This window comes from Oncorhynchus gorbuscha, linkage group LG02 (genome assembly GCF_021184085.1).
Source record: "Oncorhynchus gorbuscha isolate QuinsamMale2020 ecotype Even-year linkage group LG02, OgorEven_v1.0, whole genome shotgun sequence".
Taxonomy (NCBI): Eukaryota; Metazoa; Chordata; class Actinopteri; order Salmoniformes; family Salmonidae; genus Oncorhynchus; species Oncorhynchus gorbuscha.
The window spans coordinates 75,624,705-75,638,884 of record NC_060174.1 but is presented as its reverse complement, the minus strand read 5'-3'; the positions used below and the strand labels follow the sequence as shown (position 1 = coordinate 75,638,884).

The following is a 14,180-nucleotide window of genomic DNA, read 5'->3' as shown; positions in this document are numbered from 1 at the left end:
CTATGCCCTGCTGCCTCCTCATACCTGCGCCTCTCAGCTTTCGTCACCTCCAGTTCTTCCTTGGGGCGGCGATATTCTCCAGGCTGAGCCCAGGGTCCCTTACCTTCCAGTTTGTCCTCCCATGTCCATTTCTCCAGGTAGTGCAGCCTCTCCCACTGCAACTGCTGCTGCTCCTGCTGCTGCTGCCTCTGTTGCCTTTCCTGTGGCTCCTGCCTGTTGACACGCTGCTTGGTACGGGTGTGGTGGGTGATTCTGTAACGGTTCTCTTGTGGTGAAGGAGAGTCGGACCAAAATGCAGCGTGTAGATTGCGATCCATGTTTTAATAAACAAACGTAACACGAATCTAAATACAAACACTACGAAAAACAATAAACGTAACGAAAACCGAAATAGCCTATACTTGTGTACACTAACACATAGACAGGAACAAGGACACTAAGGACAATCACCCACGACAAATTCAAAGAATATGGCTGCCTAAATATGGTTCCCAATCAGAGACAACGATAAACACCTGCCTCTGATTGAGAACCACTCCAGACAGCCATAGACCTTGCTAGATCACCCCACTAGCTACAATCCCAATATATACACACCACATACAAAAACCCATGCCACACCCTGGCCTGACCCAATACATGAAGATAAACACAAAATACTTTGACCAGGGCGTGACAGCCATCCCATATGGAAAAAATACTGTAGTATATTATGATATAAATACTATAGTATTCACTGTCGTGGTTTTGGAGACTTTACTGTAGTATTTACAGTTAACTATAGTATAAATCCTGTATTAAAATAATTGTAGTGCATACTATAGTAATGTAGTATTTTTACAGTGTGTTGTATACTGTAGTATTTACTGTAATGTTTTACATACTGCAGTATACTGACGTATTTACTGTAGTGTTTTTGCAGACATTACTGTAGTATTTACTATAGTATTTTTTGTTTTATCTTTGACATAGCAGGTGAAGCGATCTCCTTGAGGAAGCCTACTGGATAAATACTAAAAGAGCACATGTTCTATAACCTGTACAGTGCCTTGCAAAAGTATTCATACCCCTTGGGTTTCTTTAATATTTTACTAGCATTTACTTTAGTTTAAAAAGTTTTGTTTTTGCAGACTAGTGTTTTTGGAAACATTACTGTACTATTTACTATAGTATTCTACAGTATACTACAATATTTACTATAGTATTCTACAGTATGCTACAACATTCTATATGTACTACACATGCTCGAGGGATACTACAGTTTGTAGGATAGTATTCTACAGTTTAGTACAAAATGCTATAGTAAGTACTGTAGTATTCCAGTAAACGTAAGTATTTTTTAATGTGGGATGACAGTGATGCCACATTGTTTACATAAAAAACATTTAGTTATGGTCTGGACTGGTTTACTTTACAACTTTTAATGTTATAGGCCTAGATCTTAATCATAGCCATAAATCATTATAAATCATTTTGTTATGGGCCTCTCGAGTGGAGTGCTAGCTGTGCCACTAGAGATTCTGGGTTTGAGTCCAGGCTCTGTCGCAGCCGGCCACAACCGGGAGACCCATGGGGCGGCGCACAATTGGCCCAACGTCGTCTGGGTTAGGGGAGGGTTTGTCCGGCAGGAACGGTGCACTAGCGACTCCTGTGGCGGGTCGGGCGCAGTGGACACTGATGCAGTCGCCAGTTGTACGGTGTTTCCTCTGACACATTGGTGCGGCTGGCTTCAGGGTTAAGTGGGCATTGTGTCAAGAAGCAGTGCGGCTTGGTTGGGTTGTGTTTCGGAGGACGCTTGGCTCTCGATCTTCGCCTCTCCCGAGTCTGTACGGAAGGAGCAGCGATAAGAGAAGACTGTTGGATACCATGAAATTGTGGAGAAAACAGGGTAAATTAACAAAAATAATAATAAAGGATGAGCTCTAAATAATCATGGTTGTTTTCTTGGAAATTTCTAGATGACGCTGTAGTGTATAGTATGTACTGAAAAGAACGTGACACTTGTAAGTGTAAAGCATTTGTTGGAGATGTAAAGTAGAGTAATCTTTACTAGAAAATCTTTAATGTACACAGAATTGAAAACAAAGTTTAAAGTTATTTCTAGACAATACAATCAATAATATATATATAATTGTCATTGTAAAAAAGAAACATTAAAATACAAAGCATAAAAACATTAGATAAGAAATGATAAAGAAGCAAGTGTTGTTTCACAGCATAAGCCAAATGTTAAAGGTTTTATAGGCACCCAAATCTAGATAATTATGTTGAAATATTGGAACAGGCAGTCATCTCCAGTGAACAAGGTGCTGATACCCCCACTTATTCATGTTTCTGCCAAAAACAGCTTGGAAACAGGAAAACATTGGCATCCCTTTTAAGGAATATAAATGAAAGCCTAATTCTCAACTACAGTAATACAAAAATGTATGCACTACAATGCATTTCAATCTAATTCCTGACATTTTAATTTAAACAACATCAAATGGCTAATTTCCTTGTTATATCTCATCTAATGTGTACAACTTCCTGGCAAATTAACCCATTGGTAAATAAGGAGTTGTAAGACCACCAAGAGCCACTGCAGGTCAGTCTTTCACATTGAGAGCTTAATTCCTAGACTGAATTATGAATGAAGCCCTTCGCTAAAGTGGTTTGTTTGTAGTCAGTCACTTAGGTCATCAAGATAAACACTGAACACTCAAAACAACCTCAGTGGAACTCTTATCAGGTGACCAATAATTTGTGGAGAAGCCTGCCCTAGTCCACGCCTGTGTAGCAAGTACTGAAGTAGATGCACAGTTTTTAAGATGTTCATTGTTGTCAGCTGTACATTTCCTTGGTCAAGACATCAATGAGGCTTCTGAAATTATATGACAAACATGAGACAAGATTCATCATTTTTTGATACATAATTTGATCAGTTAAAGAAGGATTTGTCACATATCCAGAAAATGTTCAGGGTACTACGGACTCACCTTTTCTCTGTGACTCTTCTGGTGGATCTGCAATTCCTCTGGATCTGAAAACATCTTTTGGCAAAAGGGGCAGACAGACTCTGGGATGGTTCTCCAAAACCCTTGTCCTAGGTCAGGAGAGTCACTTAGCTTTACTTGGGCCTCTTGATGACTTTGTGGAGTTTTTTTAAAGTCTGCATGCCATTCATCATCACCAGCTGACTTCCTATTGCTCTGATGGAGTGGTCCCGCTCCTCTGACACGCTTCATTCCAGCAACCCAAGATTTGGGATTAGAGAACTTTTGAGACAGCTGATCTGAACACACCACGTTATGGCGAACCTCTTCCCCCTGTGAGCTTAATGCAGGCCTGGATCCAGGTGGACTGCTCAAGAGCAGCTGAAGCCGCTGAGGCTTATGGGATGCCTTGTTTGAGGAGGTCACACACTGGATGGAGCCGGAGTCAGGACCAGGAAAGGGGAAAGCAGTATACTCGTCCTGCTTGTAGGCCGATGCTGAACCATCTCCCGGTATTGTCCGGTTCCCCCTCACAGAGCTGGGCTGAGAGTTGGTGGATCCAGGTCCCCCTGTCACCCCACACCCTGACCTGGCCAACCCCGAGCTCCAGCTCTCCAGAGGAGGCACAGACAGCTGCTGGATGCAGTGGTGCAGAGAGGGATAATCTACATACCGAAACTTGGGAACCCTCTCTTTGGAAGTGACAGGGGTGTGTCCTCCAGAGGGTCTTCCCAGAGCCAGGGGAAAGCCCTCCAGCCAGCTGTCCAGGGGTGGCACGGTGAGCTGCTGGATGCACTGGTGTAGCGAAGGGAAGTCCACGTACTTGAATCTGGGCAATTTGAGGGGCACTTCAGAGAGGTCCTCTTTTTTAACCCTGATGGGAATGGTAGGCTGTTCCTCCTCTCTCACCCTACGGGTCTCTGTGTCTGGCTCAGTTTTGACCACTAAGGGCACTGTAGGGGGAAGTCTCCTGTCCTCCATGGCTGGCCTCTGAAAACACACCAAACACAGTTAAATATAACATGTTGGTTAACCCCCAATTGGTAAAACCATGCTTCAAATATCAGAAACCATTTCCAAATATATCCAGTAATGTTATTGTGGCAGAGGTTATTCTACTGGAGGTTGTTGGAGGTTGTTCTACTTTGCTTAAATGTACGTCCTGCTTTTCTGCCTAAGATGTGTCAATCAAATACATGTAAATTCACAGCTGTTTGTATTTTTCCTCACTTAGAATCGCATGTCCTGTCCAGTTCCTCTCTGCTAAGCAACATATTGTTAAGTATGCTGCCCTGACCTGACCACAATAATTAGTTTAGGGGTTTCTTCTTGTCAGAAATAGCCATAAGCAGCTGTATAGTACAGATATACACTGAGTGCACAAAACATTAAGGACACCTGCTCTTTCCATGACATAGACTGACCAGATGAATCCAGGTGAAAGCTATGATCCCTTATTGAACAGACGTCATCAGAACACGCAACAGTACAGTACTGCCTACACTCGGTTTGTTGTTTTTATGAAATCACGTAAATGAAATAGTTTTCAATAATAGCTAATGTTTTTGTATTGCTACTGATTTGTGACGAGGTTGGGACCACAAGTTTGTGTCCCGGATTCCTGTTAAGTAGCAGTTAGCTGCTAGCCATCATGAAAATGGAGCAGTGCTTGCCATCATGAAAATGGAGCAGTGCTAGTCATCATGAAAATGGAGCAGTGCTTGCCATCATGAAAATGGAGCAGTGCTTGCCATCATGAAAATGGAGCAGTGCTAGCCATCATGAAAATGGAGCAGTGCTTGCCATCATGAAAATGGAGCAGTGCTAGCCATCATGAAAATGGAGCAGTGCTAGTCATCATGAAAATGGAGCAGTGCTTGCCATCATGAAAATGGAGCAGTGCTAGCCATCATGAAAATGGAGCAGTGCTAGTCATCATGAAAATGGAGCAGTGCTTGCCATCATGAAAATGGAGCAGTGCTAGCCATCATGAAAATGGAGCAGTGCTAGCCATCATGAAAATGGAGCAGTGCTTGCCATCATGAAAATGGAGCAGTGCTAGTCATCATGAAAATGGAGCAGTGCTTGCCATCATGAAAATGGAGCAGTGCTTGCCATCATGAAAATGGAGCAGTGCTAGCCATCATGAAAATGGAGCAGTGTTTGCCATCATGAAAATGGAGCAGTGCTAGCCATCATGAAAATGGAGCAGTGCTTGCCATCATGAAAATGGAGCAGTGCTTGCCATCATGAAAATGGAGCAGTGCTTGCCATCATGAAAATGGAGCAGTGCTTGCCATCATGAAAATGGAGCAGTGCTAGCCATCATGAAAATGGAGCAGTGCTTGCCATCATGAAAATGGAGCAGTGCTAGCCATCATGAAAATGGAGCAGTGCTAGCCATCATGAAAATGGAGCAGTGCTTGCCATCATGAAAATGGAGCAGTGCTAGCCATCATGAAAATGGAGCAGTGCTTGCCATCATGAAAATGGAGCAGTGCTAGCCATCATGAAAATGGAGCAGTGCTAGCCATCATGAAAATGGAGCAGTGCTTGCCATCATGAAAATGGAGCAGTGCTAGCCCACAGGTGTTTTTATCCACCGCTGGGCATAAAGACTTAAGGTATGAGATGAGATTTCCACACAATCACAAGATGAAGATACGGTGGACCTGGAAACTGGACAGGGATTTGTCTCCCCTAAATGCACCACCATCAAGCATCTTAGGGAAGAGATTCTCTGGCTGTTATCTCAGCTCAAGAACAGGAAAACCTGCTTTCTAAGTACACCGACCTTGCTGTAACCCAGGCAAACCAAATCTCAGTTTAAAATTCCTCCTATAGCAAAGCTGTTGATGAGTCGGCGGCGTTGATCTGTCCCAATCCAACGGACAGATGTTAGGCTCAACTCCATGGCCCATGGGAGACAGGACACTTGCAAGGCGTAGGAGATCGGGGAGGCAGTCTGGCCACCCGTCTGTCCAAGAAGATCCGATCCAGCTATCAAACAGCTTTGCCCCACTTCAGACGGACCTACGAGCCCCGAGAGTCAGCAGGTAATCCATCGGATTCTATCACTACCCCCATCATTGTGGGCAGCTCGATGGTGAGAGATTTTGGCCTGCCTATGGTCTGTGGACCGACCAAGGTCCACTGTTACCCAGGAGCCCATGTCCATGACATCAAATCTCTCCTGCCCACGGTTCTGGCCAACAACTCCAATATTGACACCATCCTCACTCACATAGGTTTTAAGAACCTTCGCTTTAGGCGATTTGAGGAACTGAGGGAGGACCACAATTTTTTTTAAAGACTTTCGTTAGCGCAGGGAAGATAATAGTTATCTCTGGCCCCCTCCTGTTCTCCTGTTTTTTAGTCAAAAACGAAAAATCCTGCCCCCTACACTCAAGAAGTTAAGAAATGCTATCTTACCACTGAAGATCTTACCTCCACAGATTTCATTGAGTGTATGTATGAGCAATACTCCATCATCTATTCTGCCTTCCTCTTTTGATAATTTAGTAGATCATATTAATAGAAAATTAAGGGCAACCATTGATGCTACAGCTCCAGTAAAGTTGAAAAAGGCCACATTCAAAAGGAGAGCCCCTGGGATGAGTGAGGAAACTAATAGATTAAAGGGAAATTGCAGAATAGCAGAAGTGAAGGAAATCAAAGTTGCAGGTCTATTATGATATTCTGAGAGAGCAATAAAGCAATTAGAAATACCAGACGGGCTCATTTTTCTAACTTGATCCCTAATAATCAGAACAATTTGAGTGTGCTCTTCTCGAACATTGATGGCCTGATAAATCCTACCCCAGCAAACTTATGTGAACTTTCTTTCATATGTAAATGTGATGAGTTTGCGGCATATTTCAGAGATAAGATAACAAACATTAGGCTGGGTAGCAGTCAAGCAAGACCTGATGAGAAGTTTGACCTGTGCCCTAGCCTACCACGCAAAGGCTCTATGGATTTATTTTCCCTGGTTGACACAGACATGCTCAGAAAAGTGATATCACAACTTAAACCTTCTACCTGCCTGCTCGATCCTATCCCCACCACCTTCTTTAAAACAGTTTTCAATTGCATATCTGAAGAAATGCAAGCTATTGTTAATCACTCCCTTGTTCACAGGCACTTTCCCCACTGCACTAAAAACTTCTATGGTGAACCCTTCTGAAGAAAAGTGCAGAACGACAGATTTTTACCTTGTCGGCTCGGGGATTTGATCTTGCAACCTTTCAGTTACTCATACAATGCTCTAACCACTAGGCTACATGCCGCTGTGTTCCATGTCTGAATTGTGCTGTATAAATAAAGCTTAATTTGATATCACTTGTTAAATCCACATCAATTAGTGTAGATGAAGTGGAAGAGACAGGTTAAAGAATGATTTCTAGGCCTTGAGACAATTGAGACAAGGATTGTGTATGTGTGCCATTCAGAGGGTGAATATCAATATTAGGTAGGTGTCCTTAATGTTTTGTACAATCAGTGTACAGTAAGTTGACCAGTATGACCAATATAGGTTGACCAGATGCTGACAACAAGGGTAAAACTGGGTCCAGTTGAAGATGCTGTGTGCTGCTCCTCCAACCCCAGGGAGATAAATGGCTTTACATGTATGAAGTTAGGAGGAAAGTAGGTCAGAGGCAGACTGATCACACTGCCAGGGGGCCAAAACAAAAGACCTGTCACACAGCAGCACAATCTATTGGCCTTGCAACAAATGCCAAGCTTGAGCCACGATACTTTTATACAAACCTCACCCTGCTCACTGCAATAAGTATGGCTAGCATGACTTTCACAATATATTTGTTCTTTTGTTTCTTTAAAATACTTTGTGTGTTTGTTGCCATCGTCATTAGAGACAGTGAAATAACAGCAATAGGAGGAATCCCAATATAATCTTATATATGCGTGATAACCTACTTATACACAGAAAGATTTGCTCTGGAACCGTGACGAGGGGCGGGGGGAACGCCGTGTTCCATATACACTCGCAAGAGGATTTGGGTCATGCACGGTGGCCTACATTTGGAGGATTTGTTGTCTTCGTTTTTCCCTCCCCACATATATTTGGGCTGGCCCCGCCCTCGTGGGCTCAACAGTACAAAAGTAACTGGACTACAGCAATATCCATATTTGAAACAAAACGGACCCTTACATTTTGATCATTTCCATATCCATTTTATGACATTTATCCTAGATTGGTAGTAGAAATACAATGACACGTCGCAATAACTGTGGAGGCAAACGGTTGCATTATTTCCATATGGATCACAGTCTTTCACTTGTAAATTCATAAATATGCATTTAAAAGTGGGGTCAGGACTGTTTAATTCATACCGACTATGTCCAATAGGCTTTAACGCGAGTTCTAGTGGGCGACTGGCGCATATACACATCAAAACATAGTAAATTGACAAATGTATAATTATTAGCAGTACAATAAAATGTGTCTATGCCATGCGTTTCTTTATCCAAGTTTTACCTTTCGTTATAGGTCTTCTTGGAAATCCGTGAAACGCGTAATGAATCTGAGTCTTGGTGATGCTGTGTCCTGCATTGTGTGCAATGAAATAGTGTTGTTACAAGATGCAAATCAACCAGTAGCCTAATTGCTCAGACGTTTCGGTTTTGCCGCAAATCGAATAGAAAAATGACCAAGGCTGGATGGCTGACTCTTTGAGCGTGGTTGAAGACACCTGCTACCGGTTAGTTTCAGATTTTTAAAAAATAGCTTGATCGTTCGATATCAATGACAGCTCACCAGTAACAGTTATTAAATGAAGTATCTCTAAAAGCCTGTAGCGCTACTGCTACCTTGACTGATAGACTCTCAAACCAATCAGATTTAGTACAGTCAAACCACGCCCACGGAATCCTTATCTAAATAAAACAATGCAGACCAATGTTCAAATTAGTTATAGTTTAATAGGCGGAGTCTTCGCGCTCAAAATACAGTTCAGATAGTGTCCTCTCCATTAGGATGGGCAATATCACGCATTCACTCATATATAATCCTACATGGCAGATTATATATTACAGACGGCAGATAACCAAAATTGCTTTTAGGTGTTTTATTTATTAGTAATTATTTATGTGCATAGAATTTGCCTTATACTCACACCAATGTAATTACTCATGTATTACCTTGAAGACACATTTTGAATAATGATATACCCATTTATTCTTTAAGAATATACACTTAATAGGTTTGGATTACAGCTGCCTAATTACCCTATAATAAGCCAAGCAAAATAGGTGATATTGTCTCTTTTTTTTGTCAGTTGAGTCAATGTATATCTTCAAAATATGTAATTATGCTTAATGTTCATGGATTGTCAGTCCTTGCATCCATTGGTCCAGTCTTTGATTTTGAGAGTGGTTACATTTCTCCAGCCCCACCCCTCAGCTTTCTACTAAAATCAAGTGGTGGGGCTGCTGTTTGGCTGAAATACAAACTCAGGATTGTAGCCTTACGAAATATGCTTAGTGTGCATCCAAAATAAGCATACTCCAATTTCACTGGATGGTATAGTTCCTAGCTCTTAGTGTTCTGTAGCTCTATCCCACTGTGCAGTCATGATATAGGGCTCTATCCCACTGTGCAGTCATGACATAGGGCTCTATCCCACTGTGCAGTCATGACATAGGGCTCTATCCCACTGTGCAGTCATGACATAGGGCTCTATCCCACTGTGCAGTCGTGACATAGGGCTCTATCCCACTGTGCAGTCATGACATAGGGCTCTATCCCACTGTGCAGTCATGACATAGGGCTCTATCCCCCTGTGCAGTCATGACATAGGTCTTCCCTCCCAGGACCATCATTTCAACCTCTACGCCTTTTGATAAAACTATATGTACTCCTCTGAGTTGTATATTGTTTGTGCTTTCATAATGTTTCTTTGTATGACTTTTCTTAAACCAGCCAGGAATTGGAAATGCAGCAAAAATGATGGATGTTTATTGCAGAGAATACAGAATGAGATCATCGCTGATCGCGACAACGTATTATTCCTTTACTATGTGTAGTCATTCACAATACTATGAACATTCAATTAAACGTTAAGATTTTCTCTCAATCCTGAAACCATCAACCAAGGGGATCAAGCTCAAGGATTTCTGTCCATGTTCATATGTGCAGTTGGTAATGAGGTCATGTTATGTGTTGTATGTAAAGGTGTTGTATGTAAAAACCGAAGTACATTTAGACATAAAACAACACTAAAACCATTATTTATTTACACAAGCACACATAAGACCACACATCAAGATGTACAATTCAGTCATCATAATGCCAAACTAAACATTGCTTTTTGGGTTTAATAGACAAAGTCTGTATATGTTAGACCAAACACATGTAGCTCATTGTTTAATAAGTTCATTCCTAATAGGAACCATGTACAGGACAAGCTGGTGTTTACATTTTGCCTGACGACCCATCTTGAATTGAATTCCACTGCTCTATTGAACGCTACATACATTTAGTATGAATCTGCTATCATAGAAGTTGTTGGTGTTACGTCAAAACGAGGGGCGTCGTAACAAAACAAATTCATCAGCGATTGGATTGTCTCTAACAAATCTAACCAGTCAGAGTATCAAAGTTGATATCGTCATCATGTAGGCCGGCTCTGGCCCAACCCATCGTTTAATCACAAACCCATCGGGTTTTGAGATCAATCAGAACAGTCAGAATGTGTTCGCATTCCAGAAGTTGTCGAGGAGGGAGGCAAATCCTGACTCATCATGGAGAAAAAACGTTAGTGGGCATAACATGTGGCCGGAGCGATGTAGATGGGTAGCCATATACCGTGGTTTATGCACATTGTAAGCAGTCCCCTATCACTCAAAGGTGTAGAATATGTAGAAATCAAAAAGAGTGCTGGCATTATTTTCCCCCAACATTTTACGTTACTTAAATGTAATATTTGAACCAATTCATAGAGCAGAAAATAGCTTGAGTGAAAGGCAACATGCTGTTGACCAGACCCTATAAGAATTGAGTTTGTAGTTGATTGGCTTTATATAGCACTTATCTAGCTACTGAGGTACTCAAAGCAAGGGAGAAACTCACATCATCCACCACCAACCCACCTGGGTGAAGCACTACAACCATTTTGTGCACTAGAACACTCACCACACATCAGCTGGAAGGGTGAGGTTTGATTTGTGCCAATTAGGGGAATGATTAGGTGGCCGTGATGGAATGGGGCCTACTCGTACAATAAGTGCCATGGGATTCTTTAATGACCAATGAGTCAGGATACCCATTTAACATCCCATCTGAAAGACAGCACCCTACACAGGGCAATGTCCCCTTCACTAGCCTGGGGCATTGGGATTTCTGTTAGACACGAGTGCCCCCTACTGGCCCTCCAAAACCACTACTAGCAGCATCTAATCACCCATCCAAGGACCAACCAAAACAGACCCTGTTTAGCGTCAGAGGTAAGCCAGCAGTGGAATGCAGGGTGGTATGCTGTTGGTATGAGTTTGTAACCTGAAAAGTTTACAATTTGGTCTCATTTTTTTCATCTAAATGTTTCCCATTGGAACATTTATTCAACCCATTGCTCAGTTTATTTCTTTGTTGTAAGAAAATGCATATTGTTAAAACAAATTTACAGTTTAAAAAAAAGTGTGATATACTGCCTATACATGTGAATTTTATTGAATAAGAAAATAAATACAGTAATAACATGAATGAAGCATGATTTTAAAGAGAGGGGCATAGAAATAGTTGTATCTCTATAGAGATAAATGTATGAGTGAACGTTTTTACTAATAATCTGTTTACGTGAAGCTTCATTTTGGGAACAGTGATTTTGCAATACATTTATTTTATTTGAAAATGATTCAATTAAATGTTCCAGCTGGCAAATGTTTGAAAAAATATAAATGAATATTTTCTAATGGGTTGATAATTTTCAAATATCATTCAAACAATCAGAAGGCGTAATCATTGAAGCATGACAATAAGGACATTTAAAAAACGCATTGGACCAGATTCTTCCACAGCCTACCTTATATACCTTTAAGGAAATACATTACTTCTAAGATGAATGTATCATTGAGAGAGATTACAGTACCACATTTGAAATAGAGCATGTGCTACATTTTATTATAAACTGGGTGGTTCGAACCCTGAATGCTGATTGGCTGACAGCAATGGTATATCAGACCGTATACCACAGGTATGACAAAACTTTTATTTTTATTCCTCTAATTACATTGGTAACCAGTTTATGATAGCAATAAGGCACCTCTGGGGTTTGTGGTATATGGCCAAAATACCATGGCTAAGGGTTGTATCCAGCCACTCTGCGTTGCGTCGTGCTGAAGAACAGCCCTTAGCAGTGGTTTATTGGTCATATACCACACCCTCTCATGCCTTAATGCTTAAATATACCCTTGTTATATAGTGGAGTATGAACACTTTTCTATACTCTGTCAAATATTTCTACAAAGCAAAAGAGACCGTAGAGATACATACAGTATATTACACACAATATCATGGTCATTTATAGTTTATTTCAAGCAAAGAGCCAATCTCTTCCCATGTTTGTGTTGTGATGTTTTCATTCTACAGTGACTCCTAAATCAATATATTTGGTATTTTGTGCATGATTGTAATACACCTTTATTTATCCCTCCTATTTCCCACATTTGCTAAATTTAAGAAATACTCTTATTTTAACTCATCTTTGCTCTGTGCAAACAAATGTATTGTGTTAAAGACAGACAGTGTCTCTCCGACTTTGGCTTATTTGTGCAATGTGGATCAGCACTCGACAGGACACATGGGGTGATGTGACAGACTGTCTGTCAGACACACCCCTAACCCATCCTCTCAACCAACCTGGTCAATTCACCTATCTGGTCTTTCACTCCAACAGGTAGGAGGACTGGGCAACACAATCTGTGGAAAAAAATCTGATATATTATCTCATAAAGGGATATCATAAATGCAGCATTCATTGGTATGTACCTGAATTGAGACAAACAAAAAGGTGTAATGGGTTTGTCGCATAACGCTTACTTCTTTATTACATTTTTGTAATTATTTTCACTGCATCAGGGACAGCGTACATATGTACCTGAATTGGGATATCATAAAGGGATATCATAAAGGGATATCATAAATGCAGTGACATCAGTGACATCCCTTACATTACAAATCATTTTGGAAATAAAGTCATTGTAAATCTAGAATATGATGGCTAAACCAGGCGTACCTTACAGGCTACTTATTCCTCGCCTGCCGGTCAAGGAATTTCTGTTTCCTATCTGGAGGAATCTCTTCCAAACTGATGCCATGGTTACTTGCCCTGAGGAAAGTCAAAGACAGAAGGCTTAATGTCTTGTTTGATTGGCAGTGCACACTGAGCACTCAGACTCTTGGAATAGGCCTTAAACATGTCAATCCCAGCATATGAAGCAACAAAAGCAATGTCCACACTGACTGCTGTTGACAACAGAATGTTCATTACAACTGAGTTTGAACTGTTAACACAGATCTAAAATGTTCACCTGGACAGGTCTAAATGAGGCAACCACCAGGGTAGTGTGTTAAAACATTACAGCGATGTTTGAACTCTTAACACAGATCTAAAATGTTCATCTGGACAGGTCTAAATGAGGCAACCACCAGGGTAGTGTGTTAAAACATTACAGCGATGTTTGCTGAATGCCAGGGAGAGCGTTCATCACACATGTAGTGGTAGTGGGAGGTAAGGATTCATTAAGTTCAACAGACAGGTAAAAGATGAAGAATTTTACGTTTGGGTCAACATGTGAACTGAACTATGACACAAGGGTCAGGTCAGGTGATTTATAAAACGTTTAGTTCCAGCCACACAATCTGACAAATGGTCAATGGGTCAGCACATTATCAGATTTTTTACAATTCTTTTCGGACATCTTATCCTCTATATCCACAATGACCTAGATGAAAATCAACTTTGATGTGAACGGATTTCATGAGTACTACTGATAAGGGGCCTGGGACAAGCAGCTGGCAGGACTGAGAGTCAATACGAGTATAGTTAGGAGAAACATAAAGTACAGCATAAATAGAGCAGGAAGGCTTGTCAAATCTTACCCTGGAGTAAGGTCAGGCGGTCTTGGGAGAATCTTGTCGAACCCAGCTCTCCCAACCAACCAGAATGTGTTTTCAATTCCCTTCCC

General features: G+C 41.3%; 2 protein-coding genes across 3 annotated transcripts in view; both read right to left on the bottom strand.

Annotated features, from left to right (window-relative positions):
* Positions 1-568: 568 nt before the first annotated feature.
* LOC124009859 lies at positions 569-8,794 on the bottom strand. 2 transcript variants are annotated; one of them, XM_046322069.1, is made up of 3 exons: positions 8,476-8,794; positions 2,979-3,965; positions 569-1,824 (listed from the first exon to the last, which is right to left on the bottom strand). In XM_046322069.1, exons 2-3 carry the CDS (start codon positions 3,954-3,956, stop codon positions 1,639-1,641), a joined length of 1,164 nt encoding a protein of 387 aa, XP_046178025.1. In that variant the 5' UTR covers positions 3,957-3,965; positions 8,476-8,794; the 3' UTR covers positions 569-1,638. The 2 variants fall into 2 exon arrangements, with proteins under 2 accessions (XP_046178025.1, XP_046178034.1); XM_046322078.1 differs by lacking the exon at positions 569-1,824 and adding an exon at positions 2,036-2,863.
* A 3,464-nt stretch (positions 8,795-12,258) lies between these two features.
* Positions 12,259-14,180, bottom strand: part of LOC124009850 (retinal guanylyl cyclase 2-like) — a 33,935-nt gene continuing 32,013 nt past the window's right edge. Inside the window, exons 17-19 of the mRNA XM_046322058.1 lie at positions 14,095-14,180; positions 13,229-13,321; positions 12,259-12,912 (exon numbers count right to left, since the gene is read on the bottom strand). Of these exons, the coding sequence (XP_046178014.1) occupies positions 13,237-13,321; positions 14,095-14,180 (171 nt within the window). The 3' untranslated portion in view covers positions 12,259-12,912; positions 13,229-13,236. The remainder of the gene's footprint in view (positions 12,913-13,228; positions 13,322-14,094) is intronic.

Coding starts and splice junctions, on each gene's coding strand:
- LOC124009859 (XM_046322069.1), bottom strand. CDS start 3,956: ATGGAGGACAGGAGACTTCCCCCTACAGTGCCCTTAGTGGTCAAAACT. Junction 1,825..2,978: donor AGAAGAGTCACAGAGAAAAG/GTGAGTCCGTAG, acceptor CCTTCCGTACAG/ACTCGGGAGAGGCGAAGATC.